This window comes from Erinaceus europaeus, chromosome 13 (genome assembly GCF_950295315.1).
Source record: "Erinaceus europaeus chromosome 13, mEriEur2.1, whole genome shotgun sequence".
Taxonomy (NCBI): domain Eukaryota; kingdom Metazoa; phylum Chordata; class Mammalia; order Eulipotyphla; family Erinaceidae; genus Erinaceus; species Erinaceus europaeus.
The window spans coordinates 94,824,899-94,841,514 of NC_080174.1; the positions used below are offsets into that span (position 1 = coordinate 94,824,899).

Genomic DNA, 16,616 nt, shown 5'->3' on the forward strand with positions numbered 1-16,616 from the left:
GCAAGTGGAGAAGCAGGGCTGCAGGTGTCTGTCTGTCTCTCTCTCCCTCCCTATCTCTACACCCCTCTTGATTTCTGGCTGTATCTGTTCAATAAATAAATGAAGATAAATTAAGTCTCGTGCCTATAACATGTGTTCTCAACCAGGTGCGCCATCACTGGGCCCCCACTGTCAATTTCACTTTCTCCATTCAAAATAAAGGAAAATCAAATCAATAAAAACGGCACACAGCTTCGATTGTTCTCGTTAAGTCACCATCGGGCCCAGAGCAGCTCACTCATTCATTATCCAGAGCTTCCGGCTCCTTAAAAACCACAAGAAGCCAACCCTGAACCACCAAGCTAGAGAGGCAGCACTGGGCTCCAGGGCAGAGACATCTCTGTTTCCAGGAGCGTCAGTTTAGGCCAGCCGCACGGGATGCTGGGACCTGTAGTTCGCTCGGATCTTCTCCCCTGACGGCGAGATGGCGGACTACAGCTCCCGTCAGGCCAAGCGATGCCACCGGGGTCCTGGACACGCACCGCTGGGCGGCAGGTTCGCCTTGCTGTAGCTGGAGTAGGCCATGCAGAGTCTGTTTCACAACGCGGTCAGGTCAGTCGCAGCTGGTGGGTGTCGGGTGGGGGCGGGAGCCGGCTGAGGCATCGGAGTGACCCGGCCTTAAAGACCTGGGGCTCTGCGTGTGTCGGGAAGGTGCGCCAGCCTCGCCTCTGGTCATTCTGCGCCGCTTCCCTCCTGGTCTGGGTCCCGCTTCCCCTCGCCCGGCTTTGGGGCCCTCGAAACTGCGGGGAGGTGTGGGGCCCGCAGGGCCGCGGCGTGAGCCGCTGGGGCGGGCGCAGGGTGTCTCTGGCAGGCTCCGGCAGGGCTCCGACGGGCGACCGGGGGCGCAGACCCGCGGCCGGGAGCGGCGCTGAGCTCGGTGGCCTCTGGCCTTGGCCACGGGCGGACTGGCGCGTCTGCGCAGGCGCGGGGCTGCGGTTCCCGAGTGCGCGCGGCGCCTGCGCAGTTGTGTGACTGCAGGGGGCCGCCAGCTGCATGTCTGGGGCCCGGCGGGACTGGCCTGCTGGAGCTGGTCCTGCTGCAGGATCCTGTGCAGCGACTCTGCGGCCGCCTCACTTGCTGCCGTGCGCGGTCTGGGCCAGGCCTTGGCATTGTAGATGCTTGGTCACTATTATTGTTTTATTCTCTCTTTTTTTTTTTTAACTGAGAACTGAGGACTGCTCAACTCTGGTTTATGGTGGTGCATGAGTTTGAACCTGGACTTTGGTGCCTCAGGCATGGGAGTCTGCATAACCATTTTGTTACCTACCCCTGCCCTATTTATTCCCTTTTGCTTCCCTTGTTTTATTGTTGTAGATGCTGTTGTTGTTATTGATGTTGTTGGATAGGACAGAGAGAAATGGAGAGAAGAGGGGAAAACAGAAAGGGGGAGAGAAAGACAGACACCTGCAGATGTGCTTCGCCCCCTTGAAGTGACTCCCCTGTAGGTGGGGAGCCGGGGGCTCAAACTGGGACTCTTAGGCTGATTCCTGAGCTTCGCGCCACTTGCAGTTAACCCACTGCGCTACCGCTTGACTTCCATTTACTAGATTTTTGTAGATGTTTTTGTTGAAGAAAAGTTAAAAAGTTAAAAGACATGTCAGTAGAGTTTGTGGGCTTTGTCATGGTCCTAATAGTCAGGATCACTTAAATCTTTCAATAACCTCTTCTGTTTCCATTGCACAGCTAGGGTATTGTACCTTTTATTCACTACGGTATCTTCCATCTAGGGCCCATACTGTCCAGTGAAGAGGCTGTGCTGCTAGATTTAAACAGAGTCTCAAGCTATTGCTGTGACTGATCTTCCCTTTTCTGGCCTGACATTCAGGGAAAGAGGAAGAGATGGCAGTTTCTTGGGTAAGTGACTTGCCAACATCAATGTCTGTTTCTTTTTCCTCTTGAATAAGCTGAATTTTAATGGTTACATGTTTCATTTACTGTTCTTTTTCCTATCATATTTCTTTTTGTATTCTTATTTGCCAGGCAGTGGCACACCTGGTTAAGAGCATACACTATAGTGCACAGGGACGTGGGTTCAAGCCCCTGCAGGGGGATAGTTTCACGAGTGGTGCAGCATGTCTGCAGGTGTCTCTCTGTCTCTCTCCATTTCTATCTTCCCTTCCCCTCAATTTCTGTCTGTCTTTATAATATAAATAAAGTTAAAAAAATTTTTTTTAAGTTAGAAAAACAACCTCCATTCTTTAAAAAAAAAAGAAGTAGAAAATGATAATAGCAAATCAATGGGACTTCATCAAATTGAAAAACTGCACAGCCAAAGAAACTATCACACAAACAAAGGGATCCCTCCGAGAATGGGAGAAGATCTTCAGATGCCATCTATCAGTCAAGAAATGAATAACCACATATACAAAGAGCTCAGCAAACTTACTAACAAAAAACCAAATGTCCCTGTTGTATGCTTTACATTGGGTAGTTCTCCCCCTGCCAAGAGAATTAGATCAGTCCAGTTAATTTCGCGGGCCCGCTTGGCCCCGCCCCAAGGAACCCCGCCAGAGTTCCAGAGTGACGGAGTTGGAGAGAGCTCCTGAGTTCCAGAGTTTGGAGGGTTCCGGAGTTGCTGAGTTCCAGAGTTCGAGAGAGTGTCTGCGCCGCCGCAAAGAGACAGCCGAGTTCTGTTTGGTGATTAGTTTGTCTTAGTTTATGAATCGTTGTTCCTGAATAAAGAAATACAGCTTCCCTGCCCAGCCGTTGACTCCGTGTCTCTGTTACCCGCCCGTGAAGCCAACCTGCCCTGCTGGAGCCGCCGAATTTTAACAACATGTCCCCACCCAAAAATGGGCAGAGGATATGAACAGAATATTCACAGAAGAAAGCAAAAAGGCTAACAGACATGAAAAATTGCTCCAGGTCACTGATTGTCAAAAAAATGCAAATAAAGACAACTTTAAGCTACCACCTCACCCCTGTGAGAATGGCAAACATCAAAAAGGACAGCAGCAACAAATGCTGGAGAGGCTGTGGGGACAGAGGAACCCTTCTGCACTGCTGGTGGGAATGTAAATTGGTCCAACCTTTGTGGAGAACTGTCTGGAGAACTCTCAGAAAGCTAGACATGGACTTTCCATATGACCTAGTAATTCCTCTCCTGGGGATATACTCACAGACACCATAACACCCTACCAAAAGATATGTGTACACCTATGTTCATAGCAGCACAATTTGTATTAGTTAAAAACCTGGAAGCAACCCAGGTACTCAACAACAGATGAGTGGCTGGTATATATAAAGTTGTGGTATATATACACAATGGAATACTATGCAGCTATTAAGAACAGTGAACACACCTTCTCTGACTCATCTTGGATGGAGCTGGAAGGAATTTTCTCTCTTTTTTAAAGTAGATTTTAAAAATATTTGTGTATTTATTTAATAAAATTGAGAAATGGATGGGGCAGAGGAGATAGCAAGGGAGACACAGAGAGAAACCTGCAGCCCTGCTTCACATTTCATGAAGCTTTCCTCCTGTAGATGGGGACAGGAGGCTTGAACTGGGTATTTGCACATTTTAAAATGAACACTTAACCAAGTGTGCCACCACTTGACCGCCTAGCCATCTTTTTCTCAACCCAGCATTGTATATGGGGATGAACTATTCTTATGTTGATTAATGACATAGAACTGTTGAAAATGTTTTAATTTTTGATAAAAGTAATGGCATTACTCTGGTATTCCCACTGAGAAAGATGTCTTTCCTGGGATATCAGAGACCTAACAAAATTCTCCTTAGTTTCTATGTATGCTTTTCTTAATCTTTGTGTAAGATACTATAAAATTCAGTAAATCTACAAAAGGGTATTAAACCAGAATTACTCTTTTTTTAAAAATGAAACATTATTGTTCTAATATGCAGGTATCTGACACTCAGGGACTGTGAGCGATTTTTAATTGCCCTGTGACTAAACATCTTCTTCGTTAAAGAGATTATAAATGTCTTTCTGTACATTTACTGTGGTTGTTCATGTTACTCTACTGAGTTGTGTGAGTACATATATTGCTGATTAGCGCTTTGATGTATAGCATGTAAATATGCTTTATTTTATTTTACTGCATTTTTTTGTGTTGCTGTTAGGTTTTGTGATTATACCAAATATTTTAAATGTGATGTAGTCTCAGTGGTACATTTTTCCATTTATTTTTTTATCATTGATGTTGAGCTCAAGTCTCTGAAGACATTTCCAAATCAGTTATTATGTACTGTACTGAGGATGACTTCTATAGGTTTTTGGTTACTGTTGTAACATGCATGTGCATCTTAAGGACCAAAATACCCTTTCACTGCTACAGACTTTCCACAGTGGTTCTTCCTTTTTTTCCTTTCCATTTTATTTGATAGGAGACACCCGCAGGCCTGTTCACTGCTCATGAAGTGGCCCCCACTCAGGAGGGAAGCAAGTGTCAAACCTAGGTCTTGTGTCATGGTGATATGTACCCTTAACCAGGTGCACCCTGCCCTGCACCTGTTAATAATAAAAAGCTGTGTGGCTTGAGATGCTTCATTTCTTTTTTTCTTCTTTAATATTTTATTTATTTATGAGAAAGATAGGAGGAGAGAGAAAGAACCAGACATCACTGGCACATTTGATGCCGGGGATCAAACTCAGCACCTCATGCTTGAGAGTCCAAAACTTCACCACTGCATCACCTCCCAGACCTCTTCCTGTTTCATTTTCTAACAAACTTATCATAATCATCACATGTGTTCTTTTTTTATCCCATCTTTTATTTATTTTTTTTATCACTGTGGCTTCATTATGAATTCATTACACCCAGTGTCTATTTTCTTATTTATATTTTTGAGTTTTCTATAGGTGAAGAGAATTTAATAAGGAAAGTGAAGTAGAGATATATCTATCTGTGTGTGTGTGATGTGAAATTGTTATTCATATATAATAAATGAAATTAATGTTTATTTTCTTTTTATGAGAAGAACTGAAGATAGAAGAAACACCAATTTTGAGCTCTTAAGTCCCCAGGTGCTATATGTTCAATTCCAGTTACCTTCTACGTCACTCTCCCTATCAAATTCTCTTTACCTATATAAAATTTTCATTATAAATAAGGAAGGAAATGTCCAAAACTTCACCACTTGTGAAGAGTGCAGGTCCACCGCCTCCCCCTGTGCATGTGAGAACTAGGATATATAGAATCTTGGTCCTTTTATATGGTAACGTGAGCATCATTTCAGTTGTACTCCACACAAATTTAAGGTTTTATCATTTACTAATTACAAAAGTATAGAGGGGAAGAGTGAGAATAGGGATATTTCTCTGTCACGTGAGATGCCAGGGATTGAACTCGGCCTTGTGAGAAGCCATTGTTATAATCAATGTACCAACTTCTAGACCATAATTAAGAGGTATTTGATTTTCAAGGGAACCAAAGACATATTTTATGATGAGACAATCCTTCACAGGTTTCCTAAAGTAGAGACTGAATGGCTAATCTGCTGTCATTCACATTTTCTCCCATGAATACATTGCACATATTTTAGGGCTCAGTGACCTATGAAGATGTAGCTGTGATATTCACTCAAGAGGAGTGGGCACTATTGAATCCTTCAGAGAAGAAACTCTACAGAGATGTGATGTGTGAAAACTTGACGAACTTTCTTTCACTAGGTAACTCTAATAGCCTTAGTTTTTCAACTGGAAGAAAAATCACTTTTTGTTCACCAGTGTAGAGACAGAGATACTGTTCAGTGAACAAGGATTGATTGTGACGCATGATGGATGAAAAGTTCAATTTGTATAATTTCTTTTTGTATTAATTAATTAATTAATTTTTCTTTTTTTCTTTTTTTTTTTTTTACCAGAGCACTGTTCAGCTCTGGCTTATGGTAGTGTGGGGGATTGAACCTGGGACTTTGGAGACTCAGGCATGAGAGTCTGTTTGCATAACCATTATGCTATCTACCCTCTGCCACGATTTTTATAATTTCTAATATGTTTTATATTCTGAAATTTTAGAAAAGATACAAGGACATTCCACCGAACGCCAGCATATCTTGCATGGGAGTAAACAAAGGTAAGAGTCACATTTACAATAAAGCATGATGTAACACCTAAAAAACTACTGTGTTTTCAAAAGTTTTCCTCTGTAATTTACTGAGATCAGGTGCCTGCATGGTTTCCGTGAATAAGTAGCCTCATGGGTTCTTAATTGTGTGCTCTCTACTGACCTAACAATTGCATATGACCCCTTTTAATACAGTTCATTCAGAAAATGAAAATTATAGTCACTGCCACAAATAGATCAATTTTTTAAATAAGCAAATCAAAAATACTTCATGACTAGGTTATAGAATTGTTGGATAAGTGACTCCAGTGTGATGTATGTGTGTACATGACTGAAGTTCCCTTACGTTATTTTATAGTAATACATCTGAGGCACTGAGTACCATAATGATGTCCTACATTATCTGTCTTTTCTCCACTTTACAGGAAAATCTTTCTCACATGTAACAAGTGGAAAATTTTAAATAGGGGCAAAGATGTTAAGTATTTATAAAATAATACACTTGGAAGCAATAAGAATATCTTCAATGTATGAATATCTATATATATATTTAAATATTTTTTATTTTCTTTTTTGTTGTCCTTGTTTTTCATTGTTGTAGTTATTGTTATTGATGTTGTCATTGTTAGATCGGACAGAGAGAAATGGAGAGAGAAGGGGAAGACGGGGGGAGAGAAAGATAGATACCTGCAGAACTGCCTCACCACCTGTGAAGAAAACCCCCTGCGTGTGGGGAGCTGTGGGCTGGAACCATTATCCTTGCAAATATCTATATTTTTATGATACTTAGAGGTAGCCCTTCCAGAAAAGATCAATATTTCTAGTGCAAAATTTCAACACAGAGCGAAAACTTGCTATTAACCAATAGAAGTTCAATTAATGCATGCAAAATACTTGTAATGATACCATTATATTTGGCATAATATATTTATTTGAAAGTATTTAGATATTATGAATTTTTTAATTTACTTTTGTATTGGATAGGGACACACAGAAATCAATAGGAATGGGGAGGTAGAGAGGGTAGAGACAAAGAATCCTGCATTCCTACTTCACCACTTGCAAAGCTTTCCTCCTGCAGGTGGGGATGAGGGCTTGAAGCCTGTCCTTTGCTCACTGCAGCATGTGCACTCAGCCAGGTACACCACTGCCCAGCCGTTTTTACCATTTTTTTAAACTTTACTTTTAACTTGACATCTTTTTATTATTTTTCAATATCTGTGATTTTTTTCATTTTGTTTTTTTAATATTTAATTATCCCTTTTGTTGTCCTTGTTTTTATTGTTGTAGTTAGTATTTTTAAAGAATTTTTTTAGCCATTTCTTTTAATATTTATTCATTTTCTCTTTGTGTTGCCCTTGTTGTTTTATTGTTGTACTTATTGATGTTTTCATTGTTGGATAGGACAGAGAGAAATGGAGAGTGGAGGGGGATACAGAGGATGGGAGAGAAAGATAGGCACCTGCAAACCTGCTTCACTGCCTGTGAAGCAATTTCTCTGCAGGTGGGGAGCCGGGGGCTTGAACCGGGATCCTTATGCCAACGCTAGTGCTTTGCACCACCTGCGCTTAAGCACTGTGCTACCGCCCAACTTCCGTAGTTACTATTTTTATTGTTCTTGATTTAGTGTTGTATAGGACAGACAGAAATAGAGGATGGGAACATGGGGAGAGAAGGATAGACACTGGAAGACCTGTTTCATAGACTGTGAAGCACCTCCCCTGCAGGTGGGGAGTTGGGGGCTCAAAAGAGGATCCTTATGCATTGCACCACATGTGCTTAACCCACTGCACTACCACTCGACTCCCTCCTTTAGTATATGTTTTAGTCAAATCTATTTCTAAAGTCTGATTTTGTGGCTAATTAAGTAAAACAATGTCCTGCATTTTGATAATCAATTACAGTGTTATTCATTACAATGTCATTAATTAAGTCTTCATTATTTTACAGTAGTACAACAGTAACCATCTCTGAGGGCAAAGATAGTCATAATGCTAGACTATCTCAAGAATGCGAAGTATACAACAAATTATTCACTTATCCTATTCATCTTCAAAAACATAAAAGGATTCACAGTGGAGAGAAACCCTATGAATGTAAACTATGTAGTAAAACATTCAATTGTTCCAGTCATCTTCGGGCACACGAAAGAATTCACAGTGGAGAGAAACCCTATGAATGTAAACAGTGTAGTAAAACATTCCGGCAATCTGGAACTCTTCAGAAACATGAAAGAATTCACAGTGGAGAGAAACCCTATGAATGTAAACAGTGTAGTAAAACATTCCGGCAATCTGGAACTCTTCAGAAACATGAAAGAATTCACAGTGAAGAGAAAACCTATGAATGCAAACAGTGTAGTAAAACATTCAGTGATTCCAGTAGTCTTCGGGCACATAAAAGAACTCACAGTGGAGAGAAAATCTATGAATGCAAACAGTGTAGTAAAAAATTCAGTTGTTCCAGTAATCTTCAGAAACATGAAAGAATTCACAGTGGAGAGAAACCCTATGAATGTAAACAGTGTAGTAAAACATTCCGGCAATCTGCAGCTCTTCAGCAACATGAAAGAATTCACAGTGGAGAGAAACCCTATCAATGTAAACAGTGTAGTAAAACGTTCCGGCAATCTGGAACTCTTCACAAACATGAAAGAATTCACAGTGGAGAGAAAACCTATGAATGCAAACAGTGTAGTAAAACATTCAGTTATGACAGTAGTCTTCAGGCACATGAAAGAATTCACAGTGGAGAGAAAACCTATGAATGCAAACAGTGTAGTAAAAAATTCAGTTGTTCCAGTCATCTTCGGACACATGAAAGAATTCATAATGGAGAGAAACCCTATGAATGTAAACAGTGTAGTAAAACATTCCGGCAATCTTGTCGTCTTCAGCAACATGAAAGAATTCACAGTGGAGAGAAACCCTATGAATGTAAACAGTGTAGTAAAACATTCAGTTGTTCCAGTCATCTTCGGTTACATGAAAGAATTCACAGTGGTGAGAAACCCTATGAATGTAAACAATGTAACAGAACATTCAGGAGATCCTGTCATCTTTGGGAACATAAAAGAATTCACAATGGTGAGAAACCCTATGAATGTAAACAATGTGGTAAAACATTCAGTTGTTCCAGTAATCTTCGGATACATGTAAGAATTCACAGTGGTGAGAAACCCTATGAATGTAAACTATGCAGTAAAACATTCACTAGTTCCAGTAGTCTTCGGAACCATGAAAGAATTCACAGTGGAGAGAAACCCTATGAATGTAAACTATGCAGTAAAACATTCACTAGTTCCAGTAGTCTTCGGAACCATGAAAGAATTCACAGTGGTGAGAAACCCTATGAATGTAAACAATGTGGTAAAGCATTCACTTGTTCCAGTAGTCATTGGATACATGTAAGAATTCACAGTGGTGAGAAACCCTATGAATGTAAACTATGCATTAAAACATTCACTAGTTCCAGTAGTCTTCGGAAACATGAAAAAATTCACAGTGGAAGGGCAGAAGATAGATAGCATAATGGTTATGCACACAGACTCTCATGCCTGAGGCTCCAAATTCCCAGGTTCAATCCCCTGCACCACCATAGGCCACAGCTGAGCAGTGCTCTATTTAAAAAAAACGAATTCACAGAATTCACAGTGGAGAGAAATACTATGAATGTAAAGAATGTAGTAAAGCATTAATTTCATCCAGTTATCTTCAGACACATGAAAATATTCACAGTGGAGAGAAACATTATGAATGTAAACTTTGTAGTAAAACATTCAGGCAATCCAGTAATCTTCAGACATGAAAGAATTCACAGTGCAGAGAAACCCTATGAATATAAACAATGAGGTAATGGATTCTTGGTTTCTAGGTTTCTTCAGTTACATGAAAGAACTCACAGTGGAGAGAAAGAAACCTGAATGTAACCATGTAGTCTAATATTCATTTAAGCCAGTTTTCTTAGATTGAAAGGATCTCACAGTGGAAAGAAACCCAGTGGATGTAAACAGAAAAACATTGATTCAAGTCTGTCATCTTTGTCATCATGAAATAACTCACCATGGAGAGAAATTTGATGGATATAAGCAGTGTTGAAAACATTCTATTATTCTGCTCTTTGTAAACATGAAAGAATTCACAGTGACGCAAAACCCCCTGAATGTAATAAAGTGTTAGATGTTCCACTAAATTCAAATACATGAAAATATTCACAATGGAAATCAATCTTGAGCATAAACTGTACTAAGAAAGAAAGATGCAACCTGAGATATGATGCAGAGGCTAGTGGTTCAATGTAATAGTTTTTGGTGTGAGCTTCTGCACTCCGTGGGTAGTTATGTTCTGTTTTATTGTCTCTCTCTCTCCATCTTGTGATAATATATAAGTAAATATCTTTAAATGTAGGGATGACAGTTCTATGATACAAGTGAACACATACCTCTGATTATTCTATAAATGTAAAGAGTAAGTATTTTGATTCTTTGTCTTAAATTCCAATATATGAAAAATCCACTTGGTACTGAGAACTTACTGATGTCAACAATGCTTAGATGTATTGTAATCAATGGTTTTTGCACATATATAAGATCACTGGAATTAGAAAAACAAGAAAAAGAAAAACAATTCTTGCCCTAGGAGTCGAGTGGTAGCGTATTGGGTTAAGTGCACGTAGCGCAAAGCACAAGGACCAATATGAGGATCCTGGTTCAAGCCCCCGGCTCCCCACCTGCAGGGGAGTTGCTTGACAAGCATTGAAGCAGGTCTGCAGGTCTCTCCCCCTCTCTGTCTTCCACTCCTCTCTCCATTTCTCTGTCCTATCCAGCGACATCAACAACAGTTACAACAATAGAAAAAGGGGGGACAAAAGGGAATAAATGAAAAAAAAACAATTCTTGGGAGTCAGCCAGTTACACAGCACGTTAACCACACATGGCATCAAGCCAAGGAGTGGCATAAGGATCCTGGTTTAATCATTGAGCTCACCACCTGAAATGGAGTTGCTTCACAGGTGTTGAAGATCTGCAGATGTCTCTATCACTCCACCTCTCTGTCTTCTACTCTCTCCATTTCTGTGTCCTATCTAACAATGACAACATCAATAAGAACAGTAATAATAATTACAACAACAATCAAAAAATTTTTAATAATTCCTTTTGTAGTGGTTATTACTGTCGTTGGATGGGACAGAGAATTTGAGAGAGGAGAAGATGGGGAGAGAAAGCTGCAGACCAGCTTCACCTGGAAGCAACTTAAGCCTGCGCCACGTGTTCTTAACCCGATGCGCTACCACCTAGCCCCCATCAGAAAGATTTTTAAAAGACAACCGTTTATAAAAAAAAAGATAAACAATTCTTATGAGTGTAGATATTTTAGACTTTACAGAACTAGTAAGTAACTTGTACTGGAGAGCCCAGTGAATGTAAAACAGTGGAATAAGAATGGATGCTACAATATGTGAATCTTAAACCTTTTTTTTAATGTATTCTCCCTTTTTTGGTGGCCTTGGTTTTTTATTGTTGTCGTTATTGTTGTTATTGATGTTGGATAGGACAGAGATAACTGGAGAGAGGAGGGTTCTGCCGTTAGCGCAGTGGGTTCAGCACACATGGCGGGAAGCTCAAGGACTGCCATAAGGATCAAGGTTCCAGCCCCTGGCTCCGCACCCTGTAGGGGGTCGCTTCACAGGTGGTGAAGCAGGTCTGCAGGTGTCCGTCTTTCCTTTTCTCCATTTCTCTCTGTCCTATTCAGCAATTAGAGCAGTGGTAATAATGACAACAACAAAACAAATGGGGGAAATTGAAAAAAGAAAAAGTGATGAATGGAACACCTGTGTTGGGACTTTAATTAGCTGTGGTTTATCACAGCTGATCCAGGGACTCAAAGGGGCCAGGTAAGAGGGTCAGAAAGTGGTGAGAACTCAGCGTGGCTGGAGGCTGAGGCGTGCTGACACCAACCTGGGACTCTGGAGCTGCACAAATGAGAATCTCCAGAACCATTATGCTACCTACCCTCTGCATACAACAGTTTTGTAATTCAATACTCCCTTGATTAAAGGATTTCTTGTTCTGTCGTCCATTCACTTATTTACTCATGTATTTATTTTATTAGTGGTTTAATAATGACTAACAAGATCATTGATTCCCACCACCAGAGTTCAATGTCCAGCAGAGTGCCCTCCACTGGAAGCTTCCATATTCTTTATCCCTCTGGGAGTGTGTATATTTAAAGTCTATTTTTAAAAGATTTTTAAAGTATTTGTTTATTCTTTTTCATTGCCCCTTGTTTTATTATTGTTGTTGTCATCATTGTTGGATAGTATGGAGAGAAATGGAGGTGGAGAGAAAGATAGACACCTCCAGATCTGCTTCACCCCTTGTGAAGCAACGCCCCTGTAAGTGAAAAGCTAGGTGCTTGAACCAGGATCCTTAAGCCACTGTTTGTGCTTTGCGCCACCAGGAGTGTGTTTTTTTATTGTCACCAAGGTTATGGCTGGGGCTTAGTTCCATCACTGTGAATCCACTGCTCCTGCTGGCCATTTTTTTTCTATTTAATTGATAGGACAGAGAGAAATTGATAGGGGAGAAGGAGAGAGAGAGGGACCAGGTGGTGGCATGCCTAATTAAGTATACACATTATAGTGTACAAGGATTTAGTGTCAAGTCCCTGCAGGTGGAAAGCTTCATAGAGGGTAAAGCAGGCTGCAGGTGTCTCTGTCTCTTCCTCTTTATCTCCTCTACCTTCAGTTTTTCCCTGTGTTCACTAATAAATATAAAGTATTTTTTCAAAACTGAGAGACAGAATCTGGTGGTAGAGCAGCAGGATCAGTGCAGGTGGTGCAAAATGCAAGGACAGCATTAGGATCCCAGTTTGATCCCCTGACTCCTCATCTGCAGTGGAGTTGCTTCACTTGTGGTGAAACATGTCTGCAAGTTTCTGTTTTTTATATTATTGAATTATTATTTATTCATTCCCTTTTGTTGCCTTTGTTTTACTGTTGTAATTATTATTAATGTCGTTGTTGGATAGGACAGTGAAATTGAGAGAGTAGGGGAAGATGGAGAGAAAGATAGCTACCTGCAGACCTGCTTCACTGCTTGTGAAGTGACTCCCCTGCGAGTGGGGAGCCGGGGCTTAAACTGGGATCTTTTCGCCAGTTCTTGTGCTTTACGCCACCTGCACTTAACTTGCTGTGCTACCGGTTTCTGTCTTTCCCCCTTTTTCTTCCCCTCCTCTCCATTTCTCTCTGTCCTATCTAACAATAAGAACATCAGTAACAACAACAATAATACCTATAACAAAAATGGAAAACGGGCAACAAAAGGGAAAATGAATAATAAAAACTTAACAAATAAAAAAAAATAATGGAGAGACAAAAGCCCACATAGTCAACGACTGCCACCTCTCCAGATTCAAAGGAGGTCTCGAAACTTTACATCAGGCTCAGCCTGATGCTGTTGACTGGCTATGGAAGAAGGGCAAATGCTAGTAGTAGTAGTAGTAGTAGTAGTAGCCAAGCAGTGAAGCAGGTCTGCAGGTGTCTTTCTCTTCCTCTCTCTTCCCCTCCTCTCTCCATTTCTCTCTGTCCTATCCAACAACGACAACATCAGTAACAACAACAATAATAATTACAACAAGAACAAGGGCAACAAAAGGGAAAATAAAATTACAAAAAAATTTTTTTTAAAAAGCCTTCAGCCTTGGTTCGTCACTCATGAAGTTTTCCCTCCTGCAGTTGGGGAGCAGGGGCTTGAATCTGGTTCCTTTTGCATTGTAGTATGTGCACTGCACTAAAGCCCTACCACCCAACCCCCAATGAAAAAAAAATTTTAATACAAGGTAAAGTTTTGCATAATCTAAAATAGACAAAAAAGAAAAATGAAGAAAATAAAGGGAATTTTGGGAATCAGGCTGTAGCACAGTGGCTTAAGTGCAGGTGGCACAAAGCCCAAGGACCAGCATAAGAATAATGGTTGGATCCCCCAGCTCCTCACCTACAGGGGGGTTGCTTCACAAGCAGTTAAGCAGGTCCGTGTCTACCTGTCCATCTTCCCCTCCTCTCCATTTCTCATATCCAACATTGACAACATCAATAAAGACAACAATAAAAAAGGCCAACAACCCTACCAATATGTCCTGGATCTCTGCTTACCCAAGAAACCCCAGTAGGAAAAGAGAGAGTCAGACTGGGAGTATAAATCAACCAGTCAATGCCCATGTTCAGCGGGGAAGCAATTACAGATGCCAGACCTTTCACCTCCTGCAACCCATAATGACCCTGGGTCCATACTCCCAGAGGGATAGAGAATGGGAAAGCTATTGGGGAGGGAATGGCATATGGAGATTGGGTGGTGGGAATTGTGTGGAGTTGTACCCCCCATCCTATGATTTTGTTAATGTCTCCTTTCTTAAAAAAAAAAAGGCCAACAAAAAGTGAAATATTTTAAAAAGGAATGTAGCCAGGTCTGGGGTTGGGTCGCTGAGTGAAATGTTGCTGCCTTGCTTCATGTGCAGCCAGATTTAGGCCAGCTCTGGCCCTGTCACGTGGTAGAACAATTGAAGAGCCCCAGTTTCTTTGGTTCTTCGGACAATCAGAGAACTGAAGACTGAAATTCAGGAGTTTGAAGCAAACAAGTTTTCAATCATTGTTCCCCAGATCCCTTCCCCACTAGGGAAAGAGAGAAAGGCTGCAGTACAGACTGACCTGTCAACACCCATGTTCACCAGGGAAGCTATTCCAGAAGCCAGAACTCCCACAACCCCATCAATTTGACATGATCTGGGGCTTGAATTCAGCTTAGGAGCCTCTGTGACCTCTGCATGCCTGTAGATCTGAGCTCACATTCTGTGGTCATGAGTAGCAAGGTTCCAAGCTAGCCTAATATCAGGACTCATCTTCCTCAGGTGGTAGATAGAGTATGTTGTCCACCCTCCCTTCAGAGGATGGAACATTATCATTGTTGATCCAAGTTGAGGGTAAGGTCCTATGGAGGGCCACAAAGTCAAGCTCTCACTATTTGAAGTTGATATGATAGTTCACATAGAATCCAGAAGAAAGTTACTGGAAGTTATTAGGCAATGTAGCAAGGTGTCAGGCTACAAAGTCAATGTACAAAAATCAGTGGCATTTCTTTATGCAAACCCTAAATCCAAAGAAGCGTATATCCAGAATTTACTGCCATTCATTATTGCAGGAATTTCAATAAAATATCTAGGAATAAACCTGACCAAAGAAGTGAAACTGAAGTGTACACTGAACTGAATCAATATTCAAAGAAATAGAAAGTAATAAGGGCTGGGTGGTGACACACCTGGTAGAGTGCACATATTACAGTGTGCAAAGACCCAGGATTGAGTCCCCAGTTCCCTCCTGCAGGGGGAAAGTTGTACAAGTGGGGAAGCAGAGTTTCAGGTGCCTCTCTGTCTCTCTTCCTCTCTAGCCCCCCTTCCCTCTCAATCTCTGGCTGTCTCTATCCAATAAATAAATAAAACATTTTTTAAAAGAAATAGAGAATGATAACAAATCAATGCGACTACATCAAATTGAAAAGCTGTACAGCCAAAGAAACTATCACACAAGTAGACCATTCACCGAATGGGAGATCTTCACATGACATACATCAGACAAAAAAAGAATAACCAAAATATACAAAGAGCTCAGCAAACTTATCAAAAAAAAAAAAAAAAAAAAGGAAATGTCCCCATCCAAAAATGGGCAGATGATAGGAAAAGAATATTCACAACAGAAGAAATCCAAAAGGCTGACAAACACATGAAAAATTGCTCCAGGCCACTGATTGTCAAAGAAATGCAAATAAAGACAATTTTGAGATAGCACCTCACCCCTGTGAGAATGTCAAACATCACAAAGGACAGCAGCAACAAATGCTTGAGAGGCTGTGGGGACAAAGGAACCCTTCTGCACTGCTGGTGAGAATGTAAATTGGTCCAATCTCTGTGAAGATCTGTCTGAAGAATTCTCACAAGTCTAGGCATGGACCTTCCATATGACCCAGTAATTCCTCTCCTAGGGATATACCCCAAGGACACCATAAAACCCACCCCAAAAGATATGTGTACACCTATGTTCATAGCAGCACAATCTGTATTAGCTAAAACTTGGAAGCAACCCAGGTGCCCAACAACAGATGCGTGGTTGAGAAATCTGTGGTATATATACACAATGGGATACAATGCAGCTATTTAGAACAGTGAACCCACCTTCTCTGACTTCTCTTGGTTGGAACTGGAAGGAGTTTTCTCTCTCTTTTTTAAAGTAGATTTTCAAAATATTTTTTTATTTATTAGATAAAGGATTGAGACTGAGAGAAATGCACTTCACCTGATAATACTTATTTTATTTGTACAACATTCTTGCATTTTTTACTTTTTTTGGACAATGACACTACAGAGAGGCCTAGTGTGGTATAGTCACTCTAAACAGTATAATTTCCATGCTTCCATAATGATGTTAATTTTATAAAGAGCTATGTGTGTCTAGAGATGTTTCATTTCTAACAAACATAATCATCATATGTGTTCTTT

At 40.8% G+C, this 16,616-nt stretch overlaps 1 protein-coding gene and 1 long non-coding RNA gene across 2 annotated transcripts; both read left to right on the plus strand.

The window, feature by feature from the left end:
• Positions 1-487: 487 nt before the first annotated feature.
• LOC132542438 (uncharacterized) lies at positions 488-6,140 on the plus strand. Its single transcript, XR_009553448.1, has 4 exons — positions 488-591; positions 1,767-1,893; positions 5,549-5,675; positions 6,024-6,140. It is a non-coding gene; the product is annotated as an uncharacterized LOC132542438 (long non-coding RNA).
• Positions 6,141-7,990: 1,850 nt separating this feature from the next.
• Positions 7,991-10,473, plus strand: LOC103128091 (zinc finger protein 709-like). The gene has a single exon (XM_060204971.1). The coding sequence runs from the start codon at positions 7,991-7,993 to the stop codon at positions 9,596-9,598; it is 1,608 nt and encodes a 535-aa protein (XP_060060954.1). The 3' UTR covers positions 9,599-10,473.
• Positions 10,474-16,616: the final 6,143 nt, after the last annotated feature.